The sequence below is a fragment of the Echiichthys vipera genome (genome assembly GCF_963691815.1).
Source record: "Echiichthys vipera genome assembly, chromosome: 13".
Lineage (NCBI taxonomy): Eukaryota > Metazoa > Chordata > Actinopteri > Perciformes > Trachinidae > Echiichthys > Echiichthys vipera.
The window spans coordinates 14,435,032-14,459,036 of record NC_139838.1 but is presented as its reverse complement, the minus strand read 5'-3'; the positions used below and the strand labels follow the sequence as shown (position 1 = coordinate 14,459,036).

The following is a 24,005-nucleotide window of genomic DNA, read 5'->3' as shown; positions in this document are numbered from 1 at the left end:
CAGGTGAAGCCGATGATCTTTAGTCAAAAGCTGGATGGCAAACAACTCTCTCCAGCTTAATGAGAATGAGAGAACACGGTGTAGTCAGTATTTTTTGCACCTCTGTCTTCACACTTCCATGATCTGGGTGACCTTTTTTATTCCCCATTAGGTTTCCACATTCTGCAGAGAAAATAAAGAGAAGGAGAGAACAGCTGGAGAATGTCGTATATGCTTTTATCTCTTTGTTTCTTTTTATGTGGGATTCAGTCAGTCATTTTTGAAAAATTAACAACTTTAAGCACTAGAAGAAGCTTGTGGTACTATATTGCACATTAAATCAAAACCAATAAATATTTCTGTGGCACGGTCGCAATGCCACCCCTACAGTCCAACAGGAGAAGCATTGCTTTCAGTTCTGCTTTAACCTAAAAACTCATAATTATCAAGTCTATAACAACAAAACATAATGTCCTGCTTGTTGCACAGAACTCTTGTGCTACATATCTTGTTTGGGAACATTAAGAACCCTTGAGGTATAGAGAGCAATCATTCACTCATCCACACACACAGAAACACACACTCTATCTCCCTCTTGCAGTAGACCACAAGTTATTTTTAGCCAAAGAATAATAGTTGAAGGGTAGTGCAGATCTCTAAACTATTCTTCTGCTGTGTATTGTTCAGACAGAGCAGCACTAACCGAGCCACACATCTCTTCCACTGCCTACACTGTGTTTATCCAACTATTTAACAGAATATGAATGTCTCTCATAATGAAAACCATTTCAGTGAGATATTTCTAACTTGAAGTATTTGTCAGAATGTCATTGTCTGGGGCTTGACGGTCGGGGAAACATAGCAAAAAGAAGTCCCAAAGAAAATGATCCGGGTTTCCAGAAATGGTTAAAAAAAAAAAAAAGAGTCCAACTAGGATTGGAGGCAGCAGATATGGCAGCCCTGAATGGTGCTGCCTGAGCCTCATTGAATGAAACCAAAACCATGTTGATAAGGTTCCCATTAACAGACACGGGCAAGCCGATTTTATTTATTTATTTTTACCACAATTACATTGTTGATGGAAAAGATGCAGTTACGCAAGAACGCACATTTCCTCCCTTTGAAGCTGCACAAGTAGCTGTAGCCTTGTGCTAGCCTTTCTTCATACTTCCATGTTGAGAGGGGCTTGCAAAGTTTATTAGCTCTATAACTTTGATTTCAGGTGTATCATCTTTGACCGTTTTCTGAATTATGCCTCACATTCGACCTAGTGCCACATTTTCCCACCACCTTCGCAATCCTAATTCACAAGTGGCCACTGCTAAATGCAATGTAAATTTCTTCACATCCTGTGATTGGTCATGCCCTGGCACCTACAGTAAAGTCCCATTAATCTGGCTTTAGCAGAGCCTGGATTATTGACTGCGGCTCGGAGCTGTGGTGATAAACACCTCAATTTTTATGTGCAAGTAGCCATTCCCACACTCATCACATCACCCTGAAGGAATATTGTCAGTGGCAGAAGTGAATATTAATGGTGCGTTTCAAAGAGGTATACTCCACAGTCCTGAGATATTTAGCCTAGGCCTACACTTGAACAGCATACCAGTTTCTTATCTCTAATGACCAATATTCTCATCAATATATAATTCATGCACATCTCCATCATGAGACATGACCCACAACATTTCCTTAAAAGTGGTGTGCCAATGATATGCCTTTGCCTGAGAATAATTACAGTAGCTTAGCATTAAGACTGGAAGCAGGGGGGGACAGCTAGCCTGGCTGTGGGTGAAGCTGACTAAATCCACCCAAAGCACTTCTTGAGCTCATTAACATGTTATTTATTGTTTGTTTAATACAAAAAAAACTAAATTTGTAACCACAATTCTTATTTCTTGTTTGGTTAAAAATGGCAAACTTTTAATTTCTACATATTTGCAGTAACACAACAACAAAACTAGACTCCAAACATTTAAAAGACTTTGGCAATGGTGCACTGGTGAGCTTTGATTGATCAGATTTCTATAGTGGTGAGAGAGAGAAGACGTGTGTGTGTGTGTGTGTGTGTGTGTGTGTGTGTGTGTGTGTGTGTGTGTGTGTGTGTGTGTGTGTGTGTGTGTGTGTGTGTGTGTGTGTGTGTGTGTGTGTGTGTGTGCGTGCGTGCATGCAGGCATGCTTGCTGTAATCCAACTATATAAATCATGTTGCTTGCTTTGAGGACATTTTTCAGGTACACACTCTCAGCCAAAGACTTGAAGGTGCTTTGAGTATTATTTCTCAAGTGATGGATGTAAGAAGTGTTTAGAAAAAATATCAGCATAGATACTCCATCAAAAAGTCATTGTTATGCACTATACAAAGGTAACTGTTCTAAAAGACTGTTCTATTAACAACTCTAACCAATGAGATAATCACACTTTATATTCGGTTCTGTTTCAATATTCTGTCTTTGAATTTATTTTTTCAGACTATTAGAACAAAATAGAAAGTAGGGGATCTGTTTAAAAGCTTTCACCAGATCTGCCTGGGCATTCATTTGGTTGATGAGTTCAAGTGATCTATCGCAACATACTGTAAGTCCCTATAAGTAGCCTATCAAGGTATTGTCTTGCACATGCAGGAGAGAGGAAATATGTGCAACTGGCTTCACCCCATTCCACACATGATCCTGTATTAACACACGGACACACACACACACACACACACACACACACACACACACACACACACACACACACACACACACACACACACACACACACACACACACACACACACGGTCACATATATTCACAGAGGTGAAGATAGTCTCCCATTTCCTCTCTTTCTCTCTGATACCATTACCATTATCTGTGCCATGTTCATGGCATCTATTGCAAGCCCAGGAAGAGTCTGGCCAGCAAAGTACTGCAAATTGCCCCACTATTAACTAATCAGTGGATAGATGTACACTGATGCTCCTGATGTTCCGCACTGTCACCATCACAGTCGGTCTCATAATAATCCATTAGAACTATCAGAATTAAATTTAAGCATGAAGACGTGCTCCCACCACCACACTGCTTTGTACACAGACATTTCACTGATTAACTACCTGATCATTCATTTAGTAATCAACTCAGTGACAGCACGCCACATGGGATTTTTTGTGTGATTGTGTGTTATTAATGTTTTATTGAAAAACAACTTCTTTTAACTTAAAATTCCTTTTCAAATGACCAATACACATTTAACTCATGCTTACTTAGTGTTAAGACTAACTATGTATTTCGAACAGATTACTGTTGTTACAGTTTTTAAACAGACTAAGAATTTCTTGTCTCATATGTGCATTCACACACACACACTGGGAGTGTGTTTGTAATATAAAATACATATTTTAATGAAAATATTTATTTCATTACACAAACTATGAGCATCTGCTGGGATTTAAAAGCGTATAAAGTTTACATTCATGAATAATAATTGTCATAATTATTGTTGTCATTATTATTGTAACAACTTATCATTATTAGAATAATTATATAAATTCAGAAATCTTAGATATAGAATTAACTCTCCAGTAAGTTATAAATTACTAACTTTAAGTTATAATTATTATATAATAATAATTAACACATCATGTTACTGTTTTCTTAATGATCAATTGTTAATCAATTAATCAGCTAATTAAATTTAACTTCCCACTTAATAACCAAAACATAATTAATTATATTCCCATATACTAGTCTACAATTATTTAGATCACATGCAAAATCTCTCGTGTCATTAAAACTGCACTCATTGGCCCGTGTTTTATCAATAAAACACATTTTTGGAACTTGTTTCACTATCAATGGAGATCTATCATGGTTCACTTCACTAAAAGTAGACATATGAATCATATAAATCTTAATAAAACTATAATAATCCTAATAAAGCTACATTCATTCACCACAACGAAACAGTGTTGAGACTGAGAAATATGTATTTTCACATTCATATACTTATTTGCAGTGGTAAAAATGAACAATGTATGTTTACTCAAGCACTACGGTTCAGAGGCAAATATTGCACTTCATTACACTGATTTGATTAGTTAAGTCACTTTGCAAATGAATTGCATCAATACAAAAAAAATCAACTAATACATGATGATATATTGTTATAGATAAGCTACCCAGCAGTACATAAAGTACATAAAATGAGATCCACCAAGTGATGAATGATCATAATCCAATAACACAGAACTGTAAATATAATTCTAACATGAGCCATTTTGCATAATGAGTACTTTTACTTTAGGTACTTAAAGTATATTTTGATGCTTACACTTTTACTCAAGTAAAGTTTTGAATTCAGGACTTTTTCTTATTGTATTTTTTCACTCTAGTATTGCTACATAGTTCTGATTTCTCAACTCTTTTTTATCTATAACGTCACTTCCATGTCAGAATCAGAATCAGAAATACTTTTGTTAATTTTGTTTAATTTTGTTACAAAACTCCATATATACAAACAACAAATATTATACATTGCCACATTTTTTAATAAAATCATAAAATTTTAAACAATGCAGAATTGGCATGACTAGAAAAAAACATTCACCTCAAGACTTCAAGAGCCAGTTCAGAGTGAAGAAAAGACAGATGGCTGAGCAGAGGCCCGCACTGTCTTTAAGGTGACTTACTGTGTAGCACTCTCCACCTGCAGATCATAATTCACATCTTAAAGTTAACCTTGCATTTTCAACTCCTCAGAAAATAAATAAATGTGCACATTATTCCACAATATGCTCTCAGAGAGAGAGAGAGAGAGAGAGAGAGAGAGAGAGAGAGACCTTTGCTCTTCTTTCCACATTAAATATATTTTCAAATGAATAAAAATCTTCTATCCGTCACTGAGCTGAGCCCATTGGCAGAAAAGAAAAGAGAGAGAAATGAAGGCAGCCAGCACACAACACCCTTTATCGAACTTGCTGCAGATTTTTGCACTTGGGGTTTTCTTTTCCATTAGTTTACTTAAAATTTCAAATAAATCTATAATTTCTATAGATTATTAAACTTGTTTGCAGAGATGAATATCTGCATTCAATACAGATCCCATTAGGATACTGCCTTTTGTCCCACATCGTTAACTCCCACTTGCATCAATAGGCAATTGGAGAGGCAGCACACTGCAGCTGAGGGCTATGGGAAAGCAATTAAAGAAGTATTTTGTTGCTGGACTTCAGCCGAAAGGCATTAACTACAATTCCCTTCTGGGCACAGTGTTCCTAGTACGCTCTGTTGGGTCAGGGAGTAGGCTGTGTCTGGGTGCTACAAGCTGTAAACAGAGAGGGAGAGAGAGGCAAAGGGAGAGCGATGGGTGCTGTTATCAAAAGTAGGCAGGAAAGATAAAATAGCAGCTTTGATATTGTGACAAGAGGGTAAAAATTGAAGGCAATTGAACGATGAGGAAATAGAATACAATAAACATTCAATTAAAATTAGGAGCGATAAAATAGGGAATTGGACAATAGGAAATAGAAACTGAAGCCAGTGACAAAGGAAAAAAATAGTAAAGCAGTCAGCGTCGTGAGTGGTTATACTGCAAATCACTCTGTCTTTACCCAACAAGCCCCTGGCGCCTCATTTCTGCAGCCCCTGAAGCCCTCTCAGACCCTCAGAAAGAGTCCACCAGCACCTCTCTACTGCTCTGACTCCCTGCTCCTGTATCAGCGAAAGGCATGTTTGCCATGCAAGCAGGGTCCCTAATGGTAAGACCAGCAAGAGTTTGGTTTCAATACCTTGGTCTGGAGTTTGTGGATGTCAGATATGCAACATTTTTGTAACATTTTGGAAGAATCCAATATAGTAAATCGTGGAGAAGTGGAGGCCACCAGTGTATAATAACCATCATCATTACTGAGGCTGTAAAAAGCAGCAGCACAAGTCTCACAGACATTACACAGAGGGTATGTTTGTGCAAATACCACTTGTGTGATGACAAATGGCATGGAAATAAATAGTAATGTTTCGTTGCTTTTTCAGCAATGTCAAGGTTACATCCAACTTGAAAATGCACCTCCAAATTTCCAGAGACTATTCCCCAACGCACAGACCAACAAAAAGAAAGTGATAGAAGGAGGAGAAAATAATTGGCCACAACCTTCAAAGTCAGCGTAAAGGCTTTCCTTGGGCGCCAACAATCAATCGCAGAAACCGTAATAGAGGGCGATTACACCTGGTATTACAGCTGACCCGGTGAGTCATAGAGAGGCTTGAAGTGTGAGCCAAAATGAGGATGAAAAAGAGCTGAAAGGCAAAGGAAATCAATGATTGGTCTGGGAGTCTAGGGATATTGTAATACGTCAGAATTAACCATGTCTCACAGCACACTCACACACACAGCTACCCTTGGAGAGAAAAAGTAAGCTACATTAATTACTGCCAACCGCACTTAGCTTTGCTTTTTTTGCCCCCCCCCCCCCCCCCGAGCATGAACAGCAGGGGTCTTCTTGAGGGGCCCGATGTGTCGCTAATGCTCTTACTATATTTCTCTGGGCCTCAGAGGGGTTTCTGAATCAGAATCATCTGCTGCATGTCAAAGCACCCAACACCTCTAAAGCTCAGTATTTAATCAACACATTTTATATATATATATATATATATATAGGTTATATATATATATCCTTTATTTCATCTGTACAAAAACTGAAGTGTAAAAAAAACAGCAAGGCTATTTCTTGGCAAGAAATAGCTTCAGCGCCGTTGTTACCTTTGGACAGAACCAGACTAGCAGTTTCCCCCTGTTTCCAGTCTTTATGCTGAGCTAAGATAAATATGTACATATATAGCATACAGACGTGAATATGGCAAAGATCTTGACGACCTTTTCATGTTTTCTTTCACATGTTAAGACTTCTATGTAATGCAAAAGTTCTCATTAATAAAAAGATCAGTATTTATGCCATCGCCTTGAGAGATTGCAGGCTTGTATGCAGACAGATGCATCAACTGTGTGTGAGAGCGCCAAATCCAGGAATCGGAGCCAAAACTATTCCTGTGCGTTACTCTAAATGTCAGTATTAATGAAAAAAAAGCAAGTGCATATCTGTGATAATCTGGACATCTGGCTGGTAAAGAGCAAGGAAGATCTTAGGTGAACACAGGAAGACAGAGAAGCAATGGCTTATCTAAATAGAGATTAAGGACATTATTAAAGGTGGTTTTGCTTACCTAAAATTTAGGACATTGAATCTTCAACCAGACCAACTTGAAACACTGAAAAGATTATATGAACTATTAAAAAGGATCTTTTCAAGACAAGTTGTCATTCCCAACATCTGGGCCTGTGACCTTAAATACTGTGCAGGAAGTGTTTTTTACAAGCAAACAAGGGAGGGAGAAAGTGAAAAGATTTAGAGAAAAAGTGGGACGATGGAAGGAAAAGAGAAATGGGCAAAATAACAGGAGAGACCGAGAATTCAATTTACTGTGAAGGACAAAGAGTTAAAGGACAACAGATGGCCGAGATGAGGAGAGGAGAAGACGGAGGAAACAAAATCCAATAAGAAAAGGCAGGCTGGTGTGTCAGTGCGACTTCTCATAAACATAAGAAAAAAGGTTAAAAAACAAAACAAAACAAAAGAAAATATAAATGAGACAGGAGATACAATGACGTCGACATGAGATGGTTTGGAAGTACGAAGAAAAAAATCCAAGGACCCTCACAGAGGAGTGAAGGAGGTATTGAAGAAAAGGACAATGAAAAAAAACAAGAACAGCTGTGAATGAACAACAAATACAAGCGAGATAAAGAGTGTCATTTCTTGTTGTGCTGACAGCGGAAAACAGAGGCTGTTGGCATTACTATGCTAATTGAATTTCCTTTAAACAGACATGTCTGTTCCATTTACTCAGTCAAAGTCATCAGAATTATAAAGATGGGTCTATGGCAAATTAGTATATTGTAGTATATTGAAGATCTTACCCAAAATAAACTGTACTGACATGTGGTTGTTGCCATGATGCACCACTGCTTTCATACTCAATCAAGGCTTATATATAGTCATTTCTAGTGCAAATGAGTTCACTGTCAGAGTAAAACATTTAGCAGAGTAATTGTTTATTGATGTTTGCACTTGTCACTTGTTAAGGGAAGCCTAAATAGACGATTTTGGATGCTTAAGAGCTTTTATAGCCTGGTGGAAATTTAGAAGCCATTCTGGAGAATTTAATTTGCATTAAAAGCCAGTAAACAGCAGTAAGGAGGCTTTTCGAACAATGTTCTACCTTACAATTTAAAAAAACAACCGTCCCTTAAGTTATAAATGCCACGACAAAAATGTTTTTCTTCCTTTTGACAAATTTCTTTTTAACCAAACTGTTTCAAAACCTTTAATGGTATTTTTAATTACCATAAGGTAAGCTTGTAAAAAGAGCACGGAAGGAATAATAACAGTGTGATGTGGGACTGCATGTTCCACGGATCTGCTAAAATGGCCATGATTTCAGATAGGGGACATTCGATCGATCAAGGAAGTGGGGGAGCACGTTTTGCCATTAGCTGTGCAGCTGTAGCGTCTTGAGTAGCAGTGCTGCAAATTCAATTCAGGTATTAGAGCAGGGGAAGATATCACGCTAGTGATGACACAGAAGACATTTTTGATAAAATGTCAAACCATCAGAAATGTGCATATCTCTTGTCTTTGTCAACACACACACAGACACACACACACACACACACACACATACACACACACACACACACACACACACACACACACACTGCTCATGCCTACTCTGTTGTGTACCTCTGTTTACTAAGGCATCGTCCATTCACTCTATTCTAGCACCACCTATTGATACTATGAAGTGCTGAAAATGTAGCACTATTTACAGGAGCTCTGACTGCATAAAATCAACAGGAAAGTCATTTTTGATTCATTAATGTCACATGCGTCTCTTTCCTGGAATCTTCAGTGAGTTCAGTCACAAATCAAATGTTGCAAGCTTCTCTTACTCTGAAGCTGCTGGTCCAACAACTTACACTTGGTAAACAGCTTAACGGGGCAGAGATAACTGCAACAGATGACTGCGAAATTGAATTTTACAACAACAGATCCCCCTTGTCCTTGTGGAAAATCATGGACAAGAGTATTTGCTTGAATAAAGTTCATATCTGACTCATGCAGAGAACCTGAAAATGAAAGATGGACAGAGTCGTGGAGACCTGCTCCAGCTGTGCCGCACATATTGCAACGCTTAACTTTAATCACACCTATAAGCAGTCCAGCTTGCTCAGTTTGCAGCTAAGTCAACTTGAGTGTCCCTTGCTACTCTTTAAATACATTTATCATTTTACCCATGCTGTGCGCTGCTGTAAGTCTATGGTTGCATGAAATGAAGACCTCTGGCTCTGACAACACAGTGCTATTTATTTTGTAATGGAAAAGGTTAAATCACACACTTGGATCGGTATTCCTAGCATAGTAAGTCTAATGTGTGACATTTCAGCGTTAGTCCAAATCATGCAGTTTCTCCTCTTTCAAACTTTGCAACACAGCCAATGTAAATAGTTAATTGTGTGACAGCATAACTGTCCACATCATACAGCAAGCTTAAGATAGCTTGGGGCCAAAGGAGAGGGCTTTTCCACTATGGCAACCACAATCATGTTAATTCACATGATTCTTGATTGCTCTGATTTGCCACGAGAGCTTTAGTCAGCTTGAGAAGCATCGCTGTTAGTCCTAAAGAGAAAATTGAGCACTGTGTTCATGAACACGACTATTGCAATGCCTGGGCACAGAGAACGAGTGACCTTTTGGGTCATTGTATGTACCTATGAATAAAACATGGAGCATTAGCTTGATTAATATTGAGGAATAAGAACAAGCAGTAGATAAGTCTGCTGACCTTTCCTGAGTGATGGGTCTCAATTGCGTGACGACAGAAAAGGAGACAGAACCTGCGTGCAGGGTTTTTCCATGGCGATTAGGCTCAGTGTCACGCAATTACAGAAGTATTGTCGCCCCAAAAAAGATACTAAAGCACAAAGATGCTGCATAAGTGTACATTTTCCTCATCCATCTATTTCTCTTTCATCTGACTGATCTTTATTTTATTTTTTATTCGAGTCACAATCCCTCTAAAGGCCTGTCTTTCCTTTTTCATCTTTTCATGCAGACCTCTCAGACCTCTGGCTCAGGTTCTTTCAGACGTGATGCAAATTTTTTGTTGGCTGGCTTGCCCAGTCACCCCTCTCTGACCAGACCAACAGACAGCATGTGGGATGATGAATGACGAACTTATCTCTGAGACTCAGGAAGCAACCAGACAATATGCCAACCGAGCCCAACTCACTGCGGGGCTCTGTACATATCTTAGCCTGCCTGTCGGCACGTATCTCTTCAATGCTGTCTTTCTCATTCCGTGCTGTTTCTCATCCCTCTCTTTCTGTGACAGCATCACCGTGTGTCTGTTGCTATTCTTGTCTTCTTTGTATTGCACAGCATGTGTATGTGCTGAGAGGCTCTCGGCCCTTGCAGTCATATCAGCTGCACTCACCATTGCCTCTTATAAACCTCCAGATGACACATGCCATTACTCTAAACACACAGTTACGTAAACACAAAGGAATCCCCAAAAGAAGAATCCCAATTTAGCCGCAGGCATCTTTAAGGCAGGCACTCCAGCTTTCTGCTCTGTTTCTGACACAACTGGAGACTGAACAGAGGCACACAGCATTCAGCGATAATTTTGGCTTATATTGTTTCCGGCTTGCGGGTCGGTGGGTCCATGAAGGAATGCTTATTTCCCCCCCGAATTTGCTAATATAATCAATATGAGGGTAAATGCATGAAAGTGGTGTCAAAAATTCTCACAGAGCAAAGGAGACAGTACTGGGTGGATTTGGCTAGCGAGAACATAACTCATGCAAAGTTCTTTCTTGAGAATAAAGCAAAAAAGGAGCTTTGGCCTCACCCTCTACACAGACGACGTGTCCTTTGAGTGCAACATCATAATTAAAGCAGCAAGTGTAGAAAGGTTGTATTCATTGACCTTTAATCCGTGTTTACATGTCTGCCTGTGTGCTGCCTGATTGCTCATTTGTGTGCTTGTTTGTGTGTGTGTGTGTGTGTGTGTGTGTGTGTGTGTCTGTGTGTGTGTCTCTGTGTGTGTGTGTGTCTGTGTGTGTCTGTGTGTGTGTTTTGGTGTGTATATATTAGCTTGTAAAGTGATATTTATTGCTGGGATCATATGTGTACATGTAAGTCGTATGTAAGTGTGTGAGACATAAAGGATTCCCCTTCACATCTATTTGGTTGCAAAGAGCACACATTTAGAATTTGTCTTATGTGCGCAATCACTATTAAAAATCCCCTATATAAATTTGCATTGATTCACCAAGAAGCATTCAATCTGCACACGTTGTTTATAGTATTATGAGCATTAATGTCTGAAATACCCTGTGAATCACTGCAGTTCCTAGAATTCTTTCAGGTAAATCTCAAAACCACTGAATAAAATTGTAAAGTGTGCATAATGACACACTGCACTGATCTGCACTGCACTGCATGCACCCATTACAATTCTAAATCTACCAGAGAACTCTTCTTAACCTTAACTTGAGTTTTTCAGCCTTAAATAGAGCATCATAGACAACTGTATAGCACATGAGTATGAGTCACACATTCTGCATTTGCTCCCCTTGCTTGAAATAATCTTGAGCTAAGCTGGTGTTTAGGTTTAAACACATCTTGGACAGTCTACATGATAGCCTCATAATCATTTTACAGCATATACACAGGAACATTAAAATCCAATTCACATTGCGTCAACAGTCATGACCATGTCATGCAAAGAGGAGCGGATTCTCCTTCATCATTCCTAAAAAATAAATGCATAATATTGTGACACAAAATAAAGCAAATTGGGATTTAAGATGATTGGCAGACAAACTTAAAGAAGTTAAGAAGAAAAAAACCCAGACTGTGACCTACCTTACTCCGACAGATTTGACAAACTGCAGCCCCGGTGAAAGAAACAGATGCTGAGGAGGTTCAGAGCAGCCCGGTGTCGTCCTTCCTCGGAGACTGACTCACAGCTTCTGCGCTCCTATTTAACGCAGCGTCAATAAAAAAAACTTTTTTTTGCATCCACGGAGGTAAAACCCATAATAAAAATCAATCAAATGCCCTACTGCCGCGGCTTTGCCCAGGTGCCTGCCTTTTTTACGAGATGAATTAATGACCGGCGATGCACGCGCGCTGGGCAGGGCGCCGGTCTGTAGCCGTTATGAGCGGTGACAGTTGACTGCCCGGTAATCCAAGTGCGTCTAACTGCCTCCCGTTTACGCGGACGAGCGTGAGGTGGTGGAGCTCCTCCTCGCCTTATCTCTTTGTGTGTGTTACAGACACACAGCCTGCGTGTGTGCGCTCGGTTTGGACTGTTCTGGTCTCCGGAATGAAAACAAACACCGTAATTAATTAGAAATTGAAGCAATTTGCTACGACTCAGTTTATTTGTGAAAGTCAAGGTGAATTTAAAGTCACCTCTTTTTATGACTTACCATATTTTTTTATTTCATAAATATATTGCTGTCATCAATATAAACTGGCTAAGTGGTCAAATGTGACAATCATGATATGTTGTTTGGTTATCAAACTCATTATCTAGTAGGCAAGGCTTATTAAACACCCTCTTCATACTATGCCCAACAGTCTTAATAGGTTAATAAACATTAGTTTAAGACATATAAAAGATATGCTTGTAATAATAATTTGAGTCTAATATAAGTTCTTTTCACTAAAAAGTTAAAAGTCCGACATTGTAAAAAGTGTGATTTCCATTTATTATATAGCAGCTTGAGGTGCTATATAAATTCTTCAAAAGGCTCAATCCACAGAGAGATGCACACTACCCCTATTCAGAAACTTTAAATGTGCTGTCAGGACTTCTGTACTGTTGTGATGTCACAACTACATAGAGGTATAAGTGCTGCTACAGTGCTGTTACAGTCATTCCCCAGCTGCAATGAGAAACATCCACTAAACAAATCATTTCAGACAGGGTGAATACAGGTTTATTCAGACAGACAGTTACAGTTATTGGTCCAGAGAAGAGCGCAGATGTGGAAGACACGCAAAGACCAATCAGAGCAGACTAGGCTTTTTCAAGAGATGAAGTTCGACAGGTGCCCAAACGGAGCGTTTCAAGGTGAATATTTAGACACATATGAGAAAAATGTTGTTGTTGTTTTTTTAACAATAAAGCATGTGTTTTTACGTCAGAATTTAACTGCTGATCACCAGAAGTCTCCCACTACACTGAAAGATCCATTCTCACGCTCACAAGTTGCATATTGGACCATAATTGGCTTCCTGTTGTGATGTCACAAAATCATTCTTGTACATCTTAAAGGTTCCCTGTGGAGTTTAAAGACCTCTAGTAGCGATATGGAGCTGTTTTTCAAGAGTATGCCCCCATTTTGTTTATGTCTTTCACATGCATCCACGTAGGTGATTCTAATGGTGTCCCTCTATTCCACTGATCACCAGGTGGCGGTAACACACCAACATATGCAGCAATGCACCAGTAAAGACAGGGAAGAAGAAGACTGCAAACTTGTATGTAAACTAAGCTGGCTTTAAAATAGTTGGCAGCTCAGCTGTTCAAATGTTTTGTGAGCATGAAATGCACTTAATATGTTTGTGTGTCAAGGATACACACAATGCGTTTTGGTGAATAGCTCTAAAAGAAACATACGCTTTGTTTAAAAGAAAACTCCCCAGGGCGAACGTCAAGGTGCTCACAGAGAAACTTCTTGAGCAGATGGATGTGAAAACAGCCATTTAGTGTCAAACTCTGCACAGTGAAGCCCAAGCATCCAAGTAAAGGATCAATACAGCACATTTCTGAGTGAAGGTGGACCTCAGCATAAAGATGCTGAATATGTAGGATCTGCTTTTCTAAATGACTCAGCAGACTTTACGATGACATTATAATCAGCAGTGGGCTCTCCAAAATCGATGTGACCACAATTCAGGCACTATGGGAACAAAGGAAATGATTGTATCTCTTAAACGTTAATAATAATAATGAATAATAATAATAATAATAATAATTTCAGCATGATAATTAAACACTATGTATTCAACAAAGCCTCACAACAAGATTTCCACTGGACAGCTGAGTGTTCTCGCCAGATGTTGTCCACTATCCAATTATCACCTTTACAGGTTTACAGGCACATTTGAGATAGACTAGTATTTATATTTTACTATTATTGATCTGTTACTTTTTTGTTAAAGAAGGTTTGTTGTATGAAAGCCAAGATGACAAAGAGCATTAAGCACTCAACTAGTATATGATATTCTTATTAGACGCCTGGTAATTTGATGACTTGCCATCTAGCTAGCTGGTGGTGTACAAAACAGAATGCGGGAAACAACTCCTTTTGGGAGTGCTTAAGAAAACAGGAAGTGTTCCTAATTGTTGTCTTTTTGTTGCACAACGTTCGCTTTACACTGTAACACCATAAGCTGTTTGTTTGCAGTTCCTGTCATCAATTTTAACAGTTTGCCCTTATCACACACACAAACACACACAGAGAGACACACACACACACACACACACACACACACACACACACACACACACACACACACAGAGTCACTGCATGATGCTGCATACGAATACCACATTATAACACTGAAAGGCATGATGAGACTGTCATCTCTAAAGGCATGAGATCTGCCTTCAAACAAGCCGAAAAGACAGAACATCCACCGGGGATGAGGAGAGGAGTGGACAAACACAATCTACTTAGAAATGTTACTCGTCTTCCCAAACAGAACTGCCCTTGTCAGCTACGTTTGGCATGCACGTCCGCACACATAAATTAATTAGATTAACTCTAAATCATGCTATATAATGAAAAACGTGACCTTCAGGGTTCTGCACATTCATTCATTTTTTGGTTGTCAGTGACAGATTTGTTTCCCCCCCACCCGCACACCTGAATAAAAGTCATTCTGAACTTGCAAACACCAGGGTCATATCGTAAGTTCCTGTTGGCAGAAGCCTACTTTGACTGGTCACGTTTTAAGTCATGCTGCTGCTCATAGCGTTGCAGTTGGAGGACAGTTCCACAAGAACAGCAAGTCCTCTTCCTTTAATCCCCTCATTATGGTCAGTTGTGGTGATGACGGAAGGTGGGGAGTGCATGGGGAAAGTGGAGCTGGAGGGACGCCTGTTTTGTGGGATATGCTGTCATGTGAATCTCTTGGATAATGATGCTGGAGAAAAGGCCTTGTGAGTTTGGTGCCAGTGTTGGATGTCTGCGCACAGTCTGAATTTAATAGGATGTCACTGCTGCACATTCTGGCATGAAGATATGTGATTTTTTTTTTTATCTTGGAGAATTTGGGAACAACAAATGAAGCTGGAATGATTGTTTGTGCTAAAAGTTAAAGGCAGTGGTGCAGTTCTGCTAATTATGCTCAATAAAAGAGAGATCATGATAGAGGAAGTTTTTTTAAACTATGATTGTTTACATATCTTTTCAACAGCAATTACTGAATATCCATTTACAAACAAAACCTAATGTGAACTGCAAATCTGTGTTTCCAGCTCACTCTTTATTGGATGGTGAATGAATGGATGATGAATTCTTTGACTTTGTGGGTACACTGAGTTTGCTTGTCTGTGACATTTCATTCATATATGTCTGCTTCCATCAGTGAATCAAAAAATGTGCCCATATCCCACTAATAATCACCATGGTTGCTGTCTTCAGCTCCACAATTTGTCTCTTGTTGACATAATAATTTTAGTCCCTCTCTGCTCCTCAGAATCGGAGAATATTTAGCCACATTTATGAATTAATTTCTATGAAAACTGCTATAATCAATATTTTATAGCTTGACAGGGTTTCAAACTCATTTGTTTCACTCTGACTACTTTTATTTCTGGCCATGAACGGCAGCTATTTTCAGAAAAAAGGAAGAAAACTCTGATTAATCCACTGTACGCTACCCAGCACTCAACAGCAGACTGACAAAGTGAGCGACTAGCTGGTGAACATAGTGGAGCATGTAGCCATGAAAGAGACAGATATTTCCCTCAGGAGATGGAGAGCAAAACAGAACGAAAATATGTGTGAATATTGTAATTACATTCAACAGATGGCTCCAAATGATAATGTTGCTCTGCTGGATGTGTAACCGAGCAATTCTTTGTTAACAAGTTCACCGTTTTAACCTTATAAAGTGATATTATGTCTGTGTTGTGCTTACAGCTTTATTTACGCTGCACTCAAATAGCACAGGTTTAAGGTTAACTGATACTGTTGCCACGTTTTGTGTTCCTAGTGTGTGGATTATATTGTTCAATATCCTTTTCTTTTGGTTTTGTTTCAGGGTTTTTGAATGGATCCAGATGTGACACCAGGGGGAGACTTCCTGGCAAGTATGTAACATTAGAAAATACCCCTACTGCAAGTTATTGTCTTTGCAGTGGGATCAGTTGATTAGGCTGATTAGTTTGCAGCAGGTATCACAAAAGACAGATTTGCATACAACATGCTTACTCAGGGAATGTTCAGCTCTCCTGTTCAACCCTCTCGTGGGCAACATGTGGTGGGTCAGCTTTCCTAAATGTAATATGTATTATTAAATCTCATTATTTAGCCACAAATTCAATTTTGCCAATGTGTCACGGTGTTGAGTCTGCAGAGAAGTGCTGAACGGTGCTTGATATAAAGCCTTTACCCTCTGGGAAGCTGGTAATTGAAGCATACAGGCGAAGAAGAAGAGGAAGAAGCCCCAGCCCAGATTTAAATCTTTATTTTATATATATGTATATATGTTTATATATATTTTAAGTACTTTTCGACTGTGCCAGAAGCAAAAAGACGAAAGAGAAATGCACACAGCCCATATTCAGAAACTGTGCCTTAAACGAGCCATCAGAGCTTCTGTACGGTTGTGATGTCACAACTAGTACCTACAGGTAAAAGGTGCTAATATGGCGGTGGTTGTGTTGGACTTCCTTGTTGTTTGTTTCTCGTTACCGGCCATTTCAGTTTTGATTTCTTCAAGATTTAGATGGATATAGAACAATAGATTATGCATTTACAAGGGAATGGAGATAATGCCGATCTAGGGCAGCCGGTTAAATTTGAGTTCAATTTCCTATTGGTTGAAAAGCGCTAAGAGAGAGCACAGATGCTGAAGACCCGTAAATGCTGACCAATCAGAGCAGATTGGGCTTTTTTGATAGGGGGGGGGGGGGGGGGGGGGGGCATTTCAGACAGAGAATCAATACATGTATATTCAGACAGACAGTATGAGAAAAATAATGTGTTGTTTTCCAGCATTAAAGCATGTAAACATCAAGTGTCTGACTCTCATACAATAGGTTAGAGCCCCTCTAACACCAAAAATCAGTCCAAGATTCTTTAGAAATTAGTATTCAACTCAAAAATCAATTACTGCACCACTACCAGAGCCAAGAAAGGGTGAAATTACATTTGGACTTTAGAAGCAGGAAGGTAATGACTATTAGTAAATCTCTCCTACATGCACATGCAGGCAACACACACGGTGACAAATTAATCTCTTACTTTTGGCATTTCAACTGGAATCAATTGCTAATCTGAGAAGGTCCAAAAAAATCTCAGAAGCAGAAGTCTGGAGTCATCCGACTTGTTTAATTATACAACAGCTACGTGTGCTTGGCAGCCGGATGGACAGCGAATAACAGCCTAGATTCACATCACCAGAGGCATCAATCTAAGGTGTGTAAGGGAAAGGGTTGGTGGGGATGAGCTGAGATGTTCCATTTTACCCGACAGAGGTTGATGGATGATAGGGAAACTCCTGATGTCAGGGCATGACATGTTTGGTCTACAGTTTAAAAAGAACAAACTCTGACAGACAAGCAATACATCTTAACATCTTCAGTTACATTTGATTGCAGTATTTTACCATTGTGTCCTTCCAACAATACTATTGTGCTATAATGCAGCACTACATTAATGTAAGACTTTTAAAAGAAATTGTAAGAGGAAAAAAAAATCACTCTTTTAGTGAAATGGTTTAAAGTGGTAGACTTGCAGGATACAATATGTCACACATGAAGAGACTGATCCAGTGCACTTAAAAAGGAATATTTACTCCTAAAGAGGTTTGTTTCCATTCATCACCAACATTTATAAACCAAAGTGCTCACATTCTGTTGTATTAGCTGAGGAGTTTTCATGGGCAATAACAAAGTAACCCATTGATCTATCAACAGGGCTGTTTTGGTTGGTAATAATATCCCAGATATGTTCCCGTTTCTGGTGTTGGGGCTGTTGGAGGAGAACGATTTGTCAAAAGCAAAAATATTGTTTCCTTCTGAAGAACTACCTTTCGAATATAAAATGACTGCTTGATTATATTCCAATGTCAGTTTTCTGAAACGAGAAACTCAAGATGAGTGGGCTCTGTACCAAGAGAGAGAGAGAGAGAGAGAGAGAGAGAGAGAGAGAGAGAGAGAGAGAGAGAGAGAGAGAGAGAGAGAGAGAGAGAGAGAGAGAGAGAGAGAGAGAGAGAGAGAGAGAGAGAGAGAGAGAGAGAGAGAGAGAGAGAGAGAGAGAGAGAGAGGAAACTTGTGAGCCATGCAGCTGGTTTTCCACCCGGTGGTTTTCATACTCCCATCCTAGTTTGAGAGCACTCTGAAGGCAGTGATATATTCTGCCAGCCAGATCTACCCACAGAATCACACCGTAGTAGAATTAATGCTGCTGAGTCATCACTTAAGATGCATTGCGTGGGTTGCTCCAGTATTCTGAAACATAATGTGACCACAGTACAGGTGGCTACAAAACTGTGATTGTTTCTTTATTCGGGGGGGAGTAGTAGTAAGGTATGTGAATCTGCCACCAGGGGGCGTCTAAGATACTCCCCTCCACCTCCTCCTACTATGTTAAGGTCTATTAAGAGCCGTATATGTTCACTTAACTGTTTAATTACCATACATTATCTCCAGCAAGTATTTAGTACTGGACAGTGCACAGATATTATACATGCACCTACTTTAAAGTCAGTATTTCAATTTGGGGACAACATTTAAAATAATGCAAATACAAAACAACATAACTGTCTGACAAACGGTCAAAGCATTCTGCATGGAATAAATCTTGTTTTAAATTAGATGCATGCTTCAATGTAAACATCCATTAATCACCATTGCGAATAAGGGACGGAATTAATGCACACTAGCTAATGAAATAACCAGAGCAATTAATCTCAAGCCATCTGAACTACACCAGATCTTTTGCAGTCAGTATTATATTGCCACCCATTAATGCCCTAAGACATAGATTTGTTATAATTAAAAGTTAACCAGCTGTGTCTATTTGCACCATCTCACGCATTTGTCATGCCTTTCGGTGATAAAAAAAAAAAAAACAACTAAAAAAATGTAGCAATATGTTGATGCAATTTTACTTGAACTCGAAACAAAAGATTTTTAACCATCAGTTTTAGTATCTTTTGCCAAAGGAAATATATCCCAGAAAATACTGCATCACGCTTATTATTCATGAACCACCACCGATCTGTGCTGGATGAGATTCAGGATGCCTGTTTTGCTTCTCTGCTTTCTACACGTTGCTTGAATGTTTATTGATTGAAAAGTTCAGGCATGAAATAAAAGTTTACCTCAAGGAGCAGTAACTAATAAAAAGCTTGGCCTCAATCCCCCTAAAACCACCAGTAGTAATGATTTCACTGGCTTTTGAGAAGCTGAATACAGACTGATGACACCCTCATATCGCTATTGAGGAGATGATTCAGCTTTGGTTCTTAATAGCAAAGGGCCTAGACAGATATATTACCCTTTATTGCTATTTATAGCCAAGCCTGATGGGTGAGCAATTTCCTTTGAAATCTTCCATAAATATTTATTGTTTCAAAAACCACAGCTCTTCAACTGTTCTAGGAGACAAAGCAGAGATTTAGTACAGTCAGGATACTGTTGATACACAGCATACTTTTAATTAATAGCATCTTTCCCTTAATGAGGTTAAGAGCGATTTGAATTCTCCTTATCTGAGAAAACTGGTATTAATGACCAAAGAAAAAGGAAAATCTCATTCAGTAACTGGGAGCTCGGGAGAAAACACAGTATGTGTGCATACACTTGCTTACCACGCTTTGTGCATGGATGCATTCATGTTTCTGCTTATACGTGTGTGTGTGTGTGTGTGTGTGTGTGTGTGTGTGTGTGTTTGTGTGTGTGTTTCAAATAGTTACATTATAATTGCCGTAAACCTCATTCCTCATGATTCACATTTTGTTTGAAGTTTCCTCTCATCTAAACCCGAAGAACCTGGCATGGTCGTGTTTGCAGCACCATGATTGTTTCCCTTCTGATTCAAGGCCATGCTGAAGCGACTGAGAGAGACGAGTGCCTTGTAAAGTATGTGTTACCAGATAAGGAAGAAAGACAGCAGCATTAATAAGGAATGGAAGAGGCCTAGAGATAAAGTGAAAATGAATGTGAGAAAGTGAAGGAAGCAGCCAAACCTGTTCTTATGACTGCAGTGTTGTTTTTGCTTTAGTTAAAGACACTCTTGAAGGTTTTATGCAAACCCTGCTATGAAGTATCCATTAGCAATGCATTTCTAATTAGTTGGTTATTCAAATAATAACATACAATGTCCAGAGTCATAAAAAAATGGCACAAAACTTCACAGAATTCTGTATCTTTTATCAAAAATGTGCTTAGAAAATGTTTACTAGCATAATGTATTACTTATACGAAACATACATTACATACATACAGTATATACACAATCAGGAACATCAGTGCAGTAGTAACAAACTTCATCGACAACATACAGTGAAATCACATTTGAAATTGCTCATAAAGCATGACAGACAAATACAGTGTAATTGTGTGTTCCACTCGAGTTACAACAAAGAGCTGGTCAACATTTTGGCATAAAATTAAAGTCTTTTTATTAAATGTTAGTTTCCATTAAGGGCTTGTCCATGTAAGCATTCCTGAGTGTCAGACGTCTATGCCTGCAAGAAAGTGATGCGATTATTTCTATTCCGTCTCAAGCGACGAACTTTTCCTTGGCTTGTGTGTTTTTTCCCTCCTGGAAGAAAAAATGTGTATAACAACTGATTAGCATGAATAATCTAATGCCTATACTTATATACTCATAATTAAGCAAATATAACTTTCTACAGTCAGATTTGTCTCTGTTTCCTCTGATAATAACATTTTTATGACACTTTAATTGTCGATCCAAATGTTGTCGTGAACGCCACCACATGCATTCCCCACTCACACACCTTTAGCACACACGTCCATGCAGTTCTGCCTCGAGACAAAGTTGTTGCTGCTCCCTCCGCAGCCTGAGTAGATGAACTCCTCGCACATCCTGGTGGCTGTGTTGTAGTAATACCGAGGAATTGAGGCAGAGCACCTCCCTTTGTCCAGAGGGTCCAGGCAGAGCACAGGAACAGCTGTAAGATAAGACACAAAGCACTACAGTATAAGGCCAGCAGTCGTCATATTTAAAGAGGAGAACCAGTCCATGCATACAGAGATGCCAGTGAGCATCAGAGCAAACGAGTTCCTACTAACTTTTTCGTGGACTGCAGTACTCCTTGCAGGAGGTGAGGTCTTTGAAGCGATTGGAGTTGCCCTGGCAGCCACCATAATAAAAGAGCTCACACTGCATGGTGGTCATGTTGAAAAAGTAGCTGCGAAAGAGGGCCCTGCAGGGTCCCTCCTCTTTAGGAAACCTGCAGATCTGGGGAACCTCTGGGAGATGGGGAAACAAAGAGGTTGATTAGAACATTCAAGTGGCATCCTGAAATGTTTGGGCACAAAAATAACTCGTTTTAATAAGTCTAGAATCAAATATACATTTATATATATACTATAAATTAATAAAAAATACATGTGGCTTTTTATTTTTCTTGTAGTCAAAGTACATTAAATATAAATATAAAGAGTAAAAACACACCCAGTACACAATTAATGAACTTTTTAGGGGTCGGAAAGGTCACCATCATTTTAAGTATGCTCATCGCATCCACAACTTACTCGGGATTCTGAAACATGTCTTCTGGCACTCCTGATAACTCTTGAAGTTATTGGCATTCCCTTGGCAACCTCCATAGTAGAAAATCTCGCACTTTTGGGTGATAGTGTTGTAGTAGTAGCGCTCAATTTCTCCTCTACAAGGTCCCTCGTCCACTTGAAGGAGACAAACGCCTGAAAGCAGCAAACATTGTTACTGAAACATGAAACCGACAAAGAAAGTAAAGAAAACATTCATGTTTAAACGTTGATGCGACCGCTGGCGCTCTATAATGCCAGCATGTCGCATCACGCAGGAAGTCATATGATGGCTAACAATAACAACACTTTAAAGTGTTTTAAAGAGTACGGCGATATACGCTAGGAAAGGAATTAGACAACATGCTGTTGGATTACCTTTAGGGGACAACGCCAAAACGTTGTAAAACGACGAGACAAGTGCAAACAGCGCTAATGTGCAAAACTCCATTGTGCAACTTTGGTTTCAGCTCCAGTCTTTTCCGCTTTGCCGACCATCCCTGCCACATCCAGTTTTATAGGGAAATGTGTCCCGGGGGATTTAGGGGCGGGGATGTAATGACTCATTTCCATACGAGCAACTGCAACTAGACTACAGTTATGATGGCTTTACTGACATCAGAGGGGCTCGCGTGTGTGTAATATTGCGTAGAGAATTGCTAATGCCATAGTGACTAAGGGCATATTCAACCCAATTGAGACAACAAGGGAGAAAGTTGAATTCCCTCTGCCATCACAGGTCACTGATGATGATGATGATGGTGATGGTGATGGTGGTGATGATGATAGTGGTGGTGGTGTACAGAGATCCAGTAACCCTAGAGAATCTCTGTAAAGTTATTTTCCACAGCATTGTCTCCTTTTCAGAATCTAATGTTGTCTCTATGGGACACTCTTGTGAAACATTAACACATACTCGTCTGATGCATCCTGCCAAAGTTCCCATCACACACTCGTCTGACTGGATCTGACACACACACACACACATACACACACACACACAGACACACACACACACACACACACACACACACACACACACACACACACACACACACACACACACACACACACACACACACACACACACACACACTTTGACACAAAAAGCCCCAAAGCACTGTCACCTACATTTCCAGCCTTGGGGTTTAGGCTATGTTATCTTTTGTTTTGCTTAACAATCGCTGCCGCCTCCAACATTCTTTTAAGGAAACAGTAATGTCTCGCACCACTAAACACTCAAGGTTCCCATTCGTTAAACTTAAAAGCATGCATAATCTGGAAACTTGAGCCAAAATGCACCTTAAATATAGCTTTTTGTTTTCATGTGTCTGCATTAACGTATCCCACTGGTTTGTTGCAGCTAGTTAAGGTTAAGGTTGTTACTAGAAAACTGCCGTGCAGTCATGTTTCAAACAATGAGGTGTCTCCACCTTGACAGGTGGAGGCTAAATACAGATTAGCCGTCTTATCAAAGTGACCTGATACATGAAGCACCGGCCCTTAACCCATCTCTGAATACGAGAAAAAGGACAGTCAAAACAGAAGTAATTCAAATCTAATCTGCAATATACAGTAAATACAGTTTTAAATATAATTCCAACCCAAACAGACACCTGTGTGGGTCACTGTCCTGTTTGATAGCATACTGCAGATAATGGCTTGGTCCCACAGTGAGGCCTTTTTTTAATCAGATTAGGGGATTAGGATTGTTTATGCAGATTACTTTATAACCCAGATTGAGGGAGAGGAGAGGGATTCTTAATCAGAATTTCAGGGGTGAAGAACTGCTCCCTCTAAGCATCCGTGAGTACATTTCTATTCTTTTGATTAGATTTTGTGGAGTTTGAGGTAGAATCATTCATGTTATCTGTCGTATGATGGTGAAGATTTTGCAAAAATGCTGAATGGTTTCTTTTGTGACAGAGA

General features: G+C 39.4%; 1 protein-coding gene across 2 annotated transcripts; it reads right to left on the bottom strand.

Annotated features, from left to right (window-relative positions):
- Positions 1–20,692: 20,692 nt before the first annotated feature.
- On the bottom strand, positions 20,693–22,581 carry tfpi2 (tissue factor pathway inhibitor 2). Of its 2 annotated transcripts, none has more exons than XM_083926053.1 (5): positions 22,455–22,581; positions 22,062–22,232; positions 21,597–21,776; positions 21,298–21,475; positions 20,693–21,099 (listed from the first exon to the last, which is right to left on the bottom strand). In XM_083926053.1, exons 1-5 carry the CDS (start codon positions 22,525–22,527, stop codon positions 21,051–21,053), a joined length of 651 nt encoding a protein of 216 aa, XP_083782179.1. In that variant the 5' UTR covers positions 22,528–22,581; the 3' UTR covers positions 20,693–21,050. The 2 variants fall into 2 exon arrangements, with proteins under 2 accessions (XP_083782179.1, XP_083782178.1); XM_083926052.1 differs by having other exon boundaries at positions 20,693–21,102; positions 21,302–21,475.
- Positions 22,582–24,005: the final 1,424 nt, after the last annotated feature.

What these genes read in the sequence shown, in the direction of transcription:
- tfpi2 (XM_083926052.1), bottom strand. Translation starts at nt 22,527, where the DNA reads ATGGAGTTTTGCACATTAGCGCTGTTTGCACTTGTCTCGTCGTTTTAC. An exon ending in GACATGTTTCAGAATCCCGA is followed by an intron (nt 21,777 to 22,061) that starts GTAAGTTGTGGA and finishes CCCATCTCCCAG; the next exon opens with AGGTTCCCCAGATCTGCAGG. An exon ending in GTACTGCAGTCCACGAAAAA is followed by an intron (nt 21,476 to 21,596) that starts GTTAGTAGGAAC and finishes CTTATCTTACAG; the next exon opens with CTGTTCCTGTGCTCTGCCTG.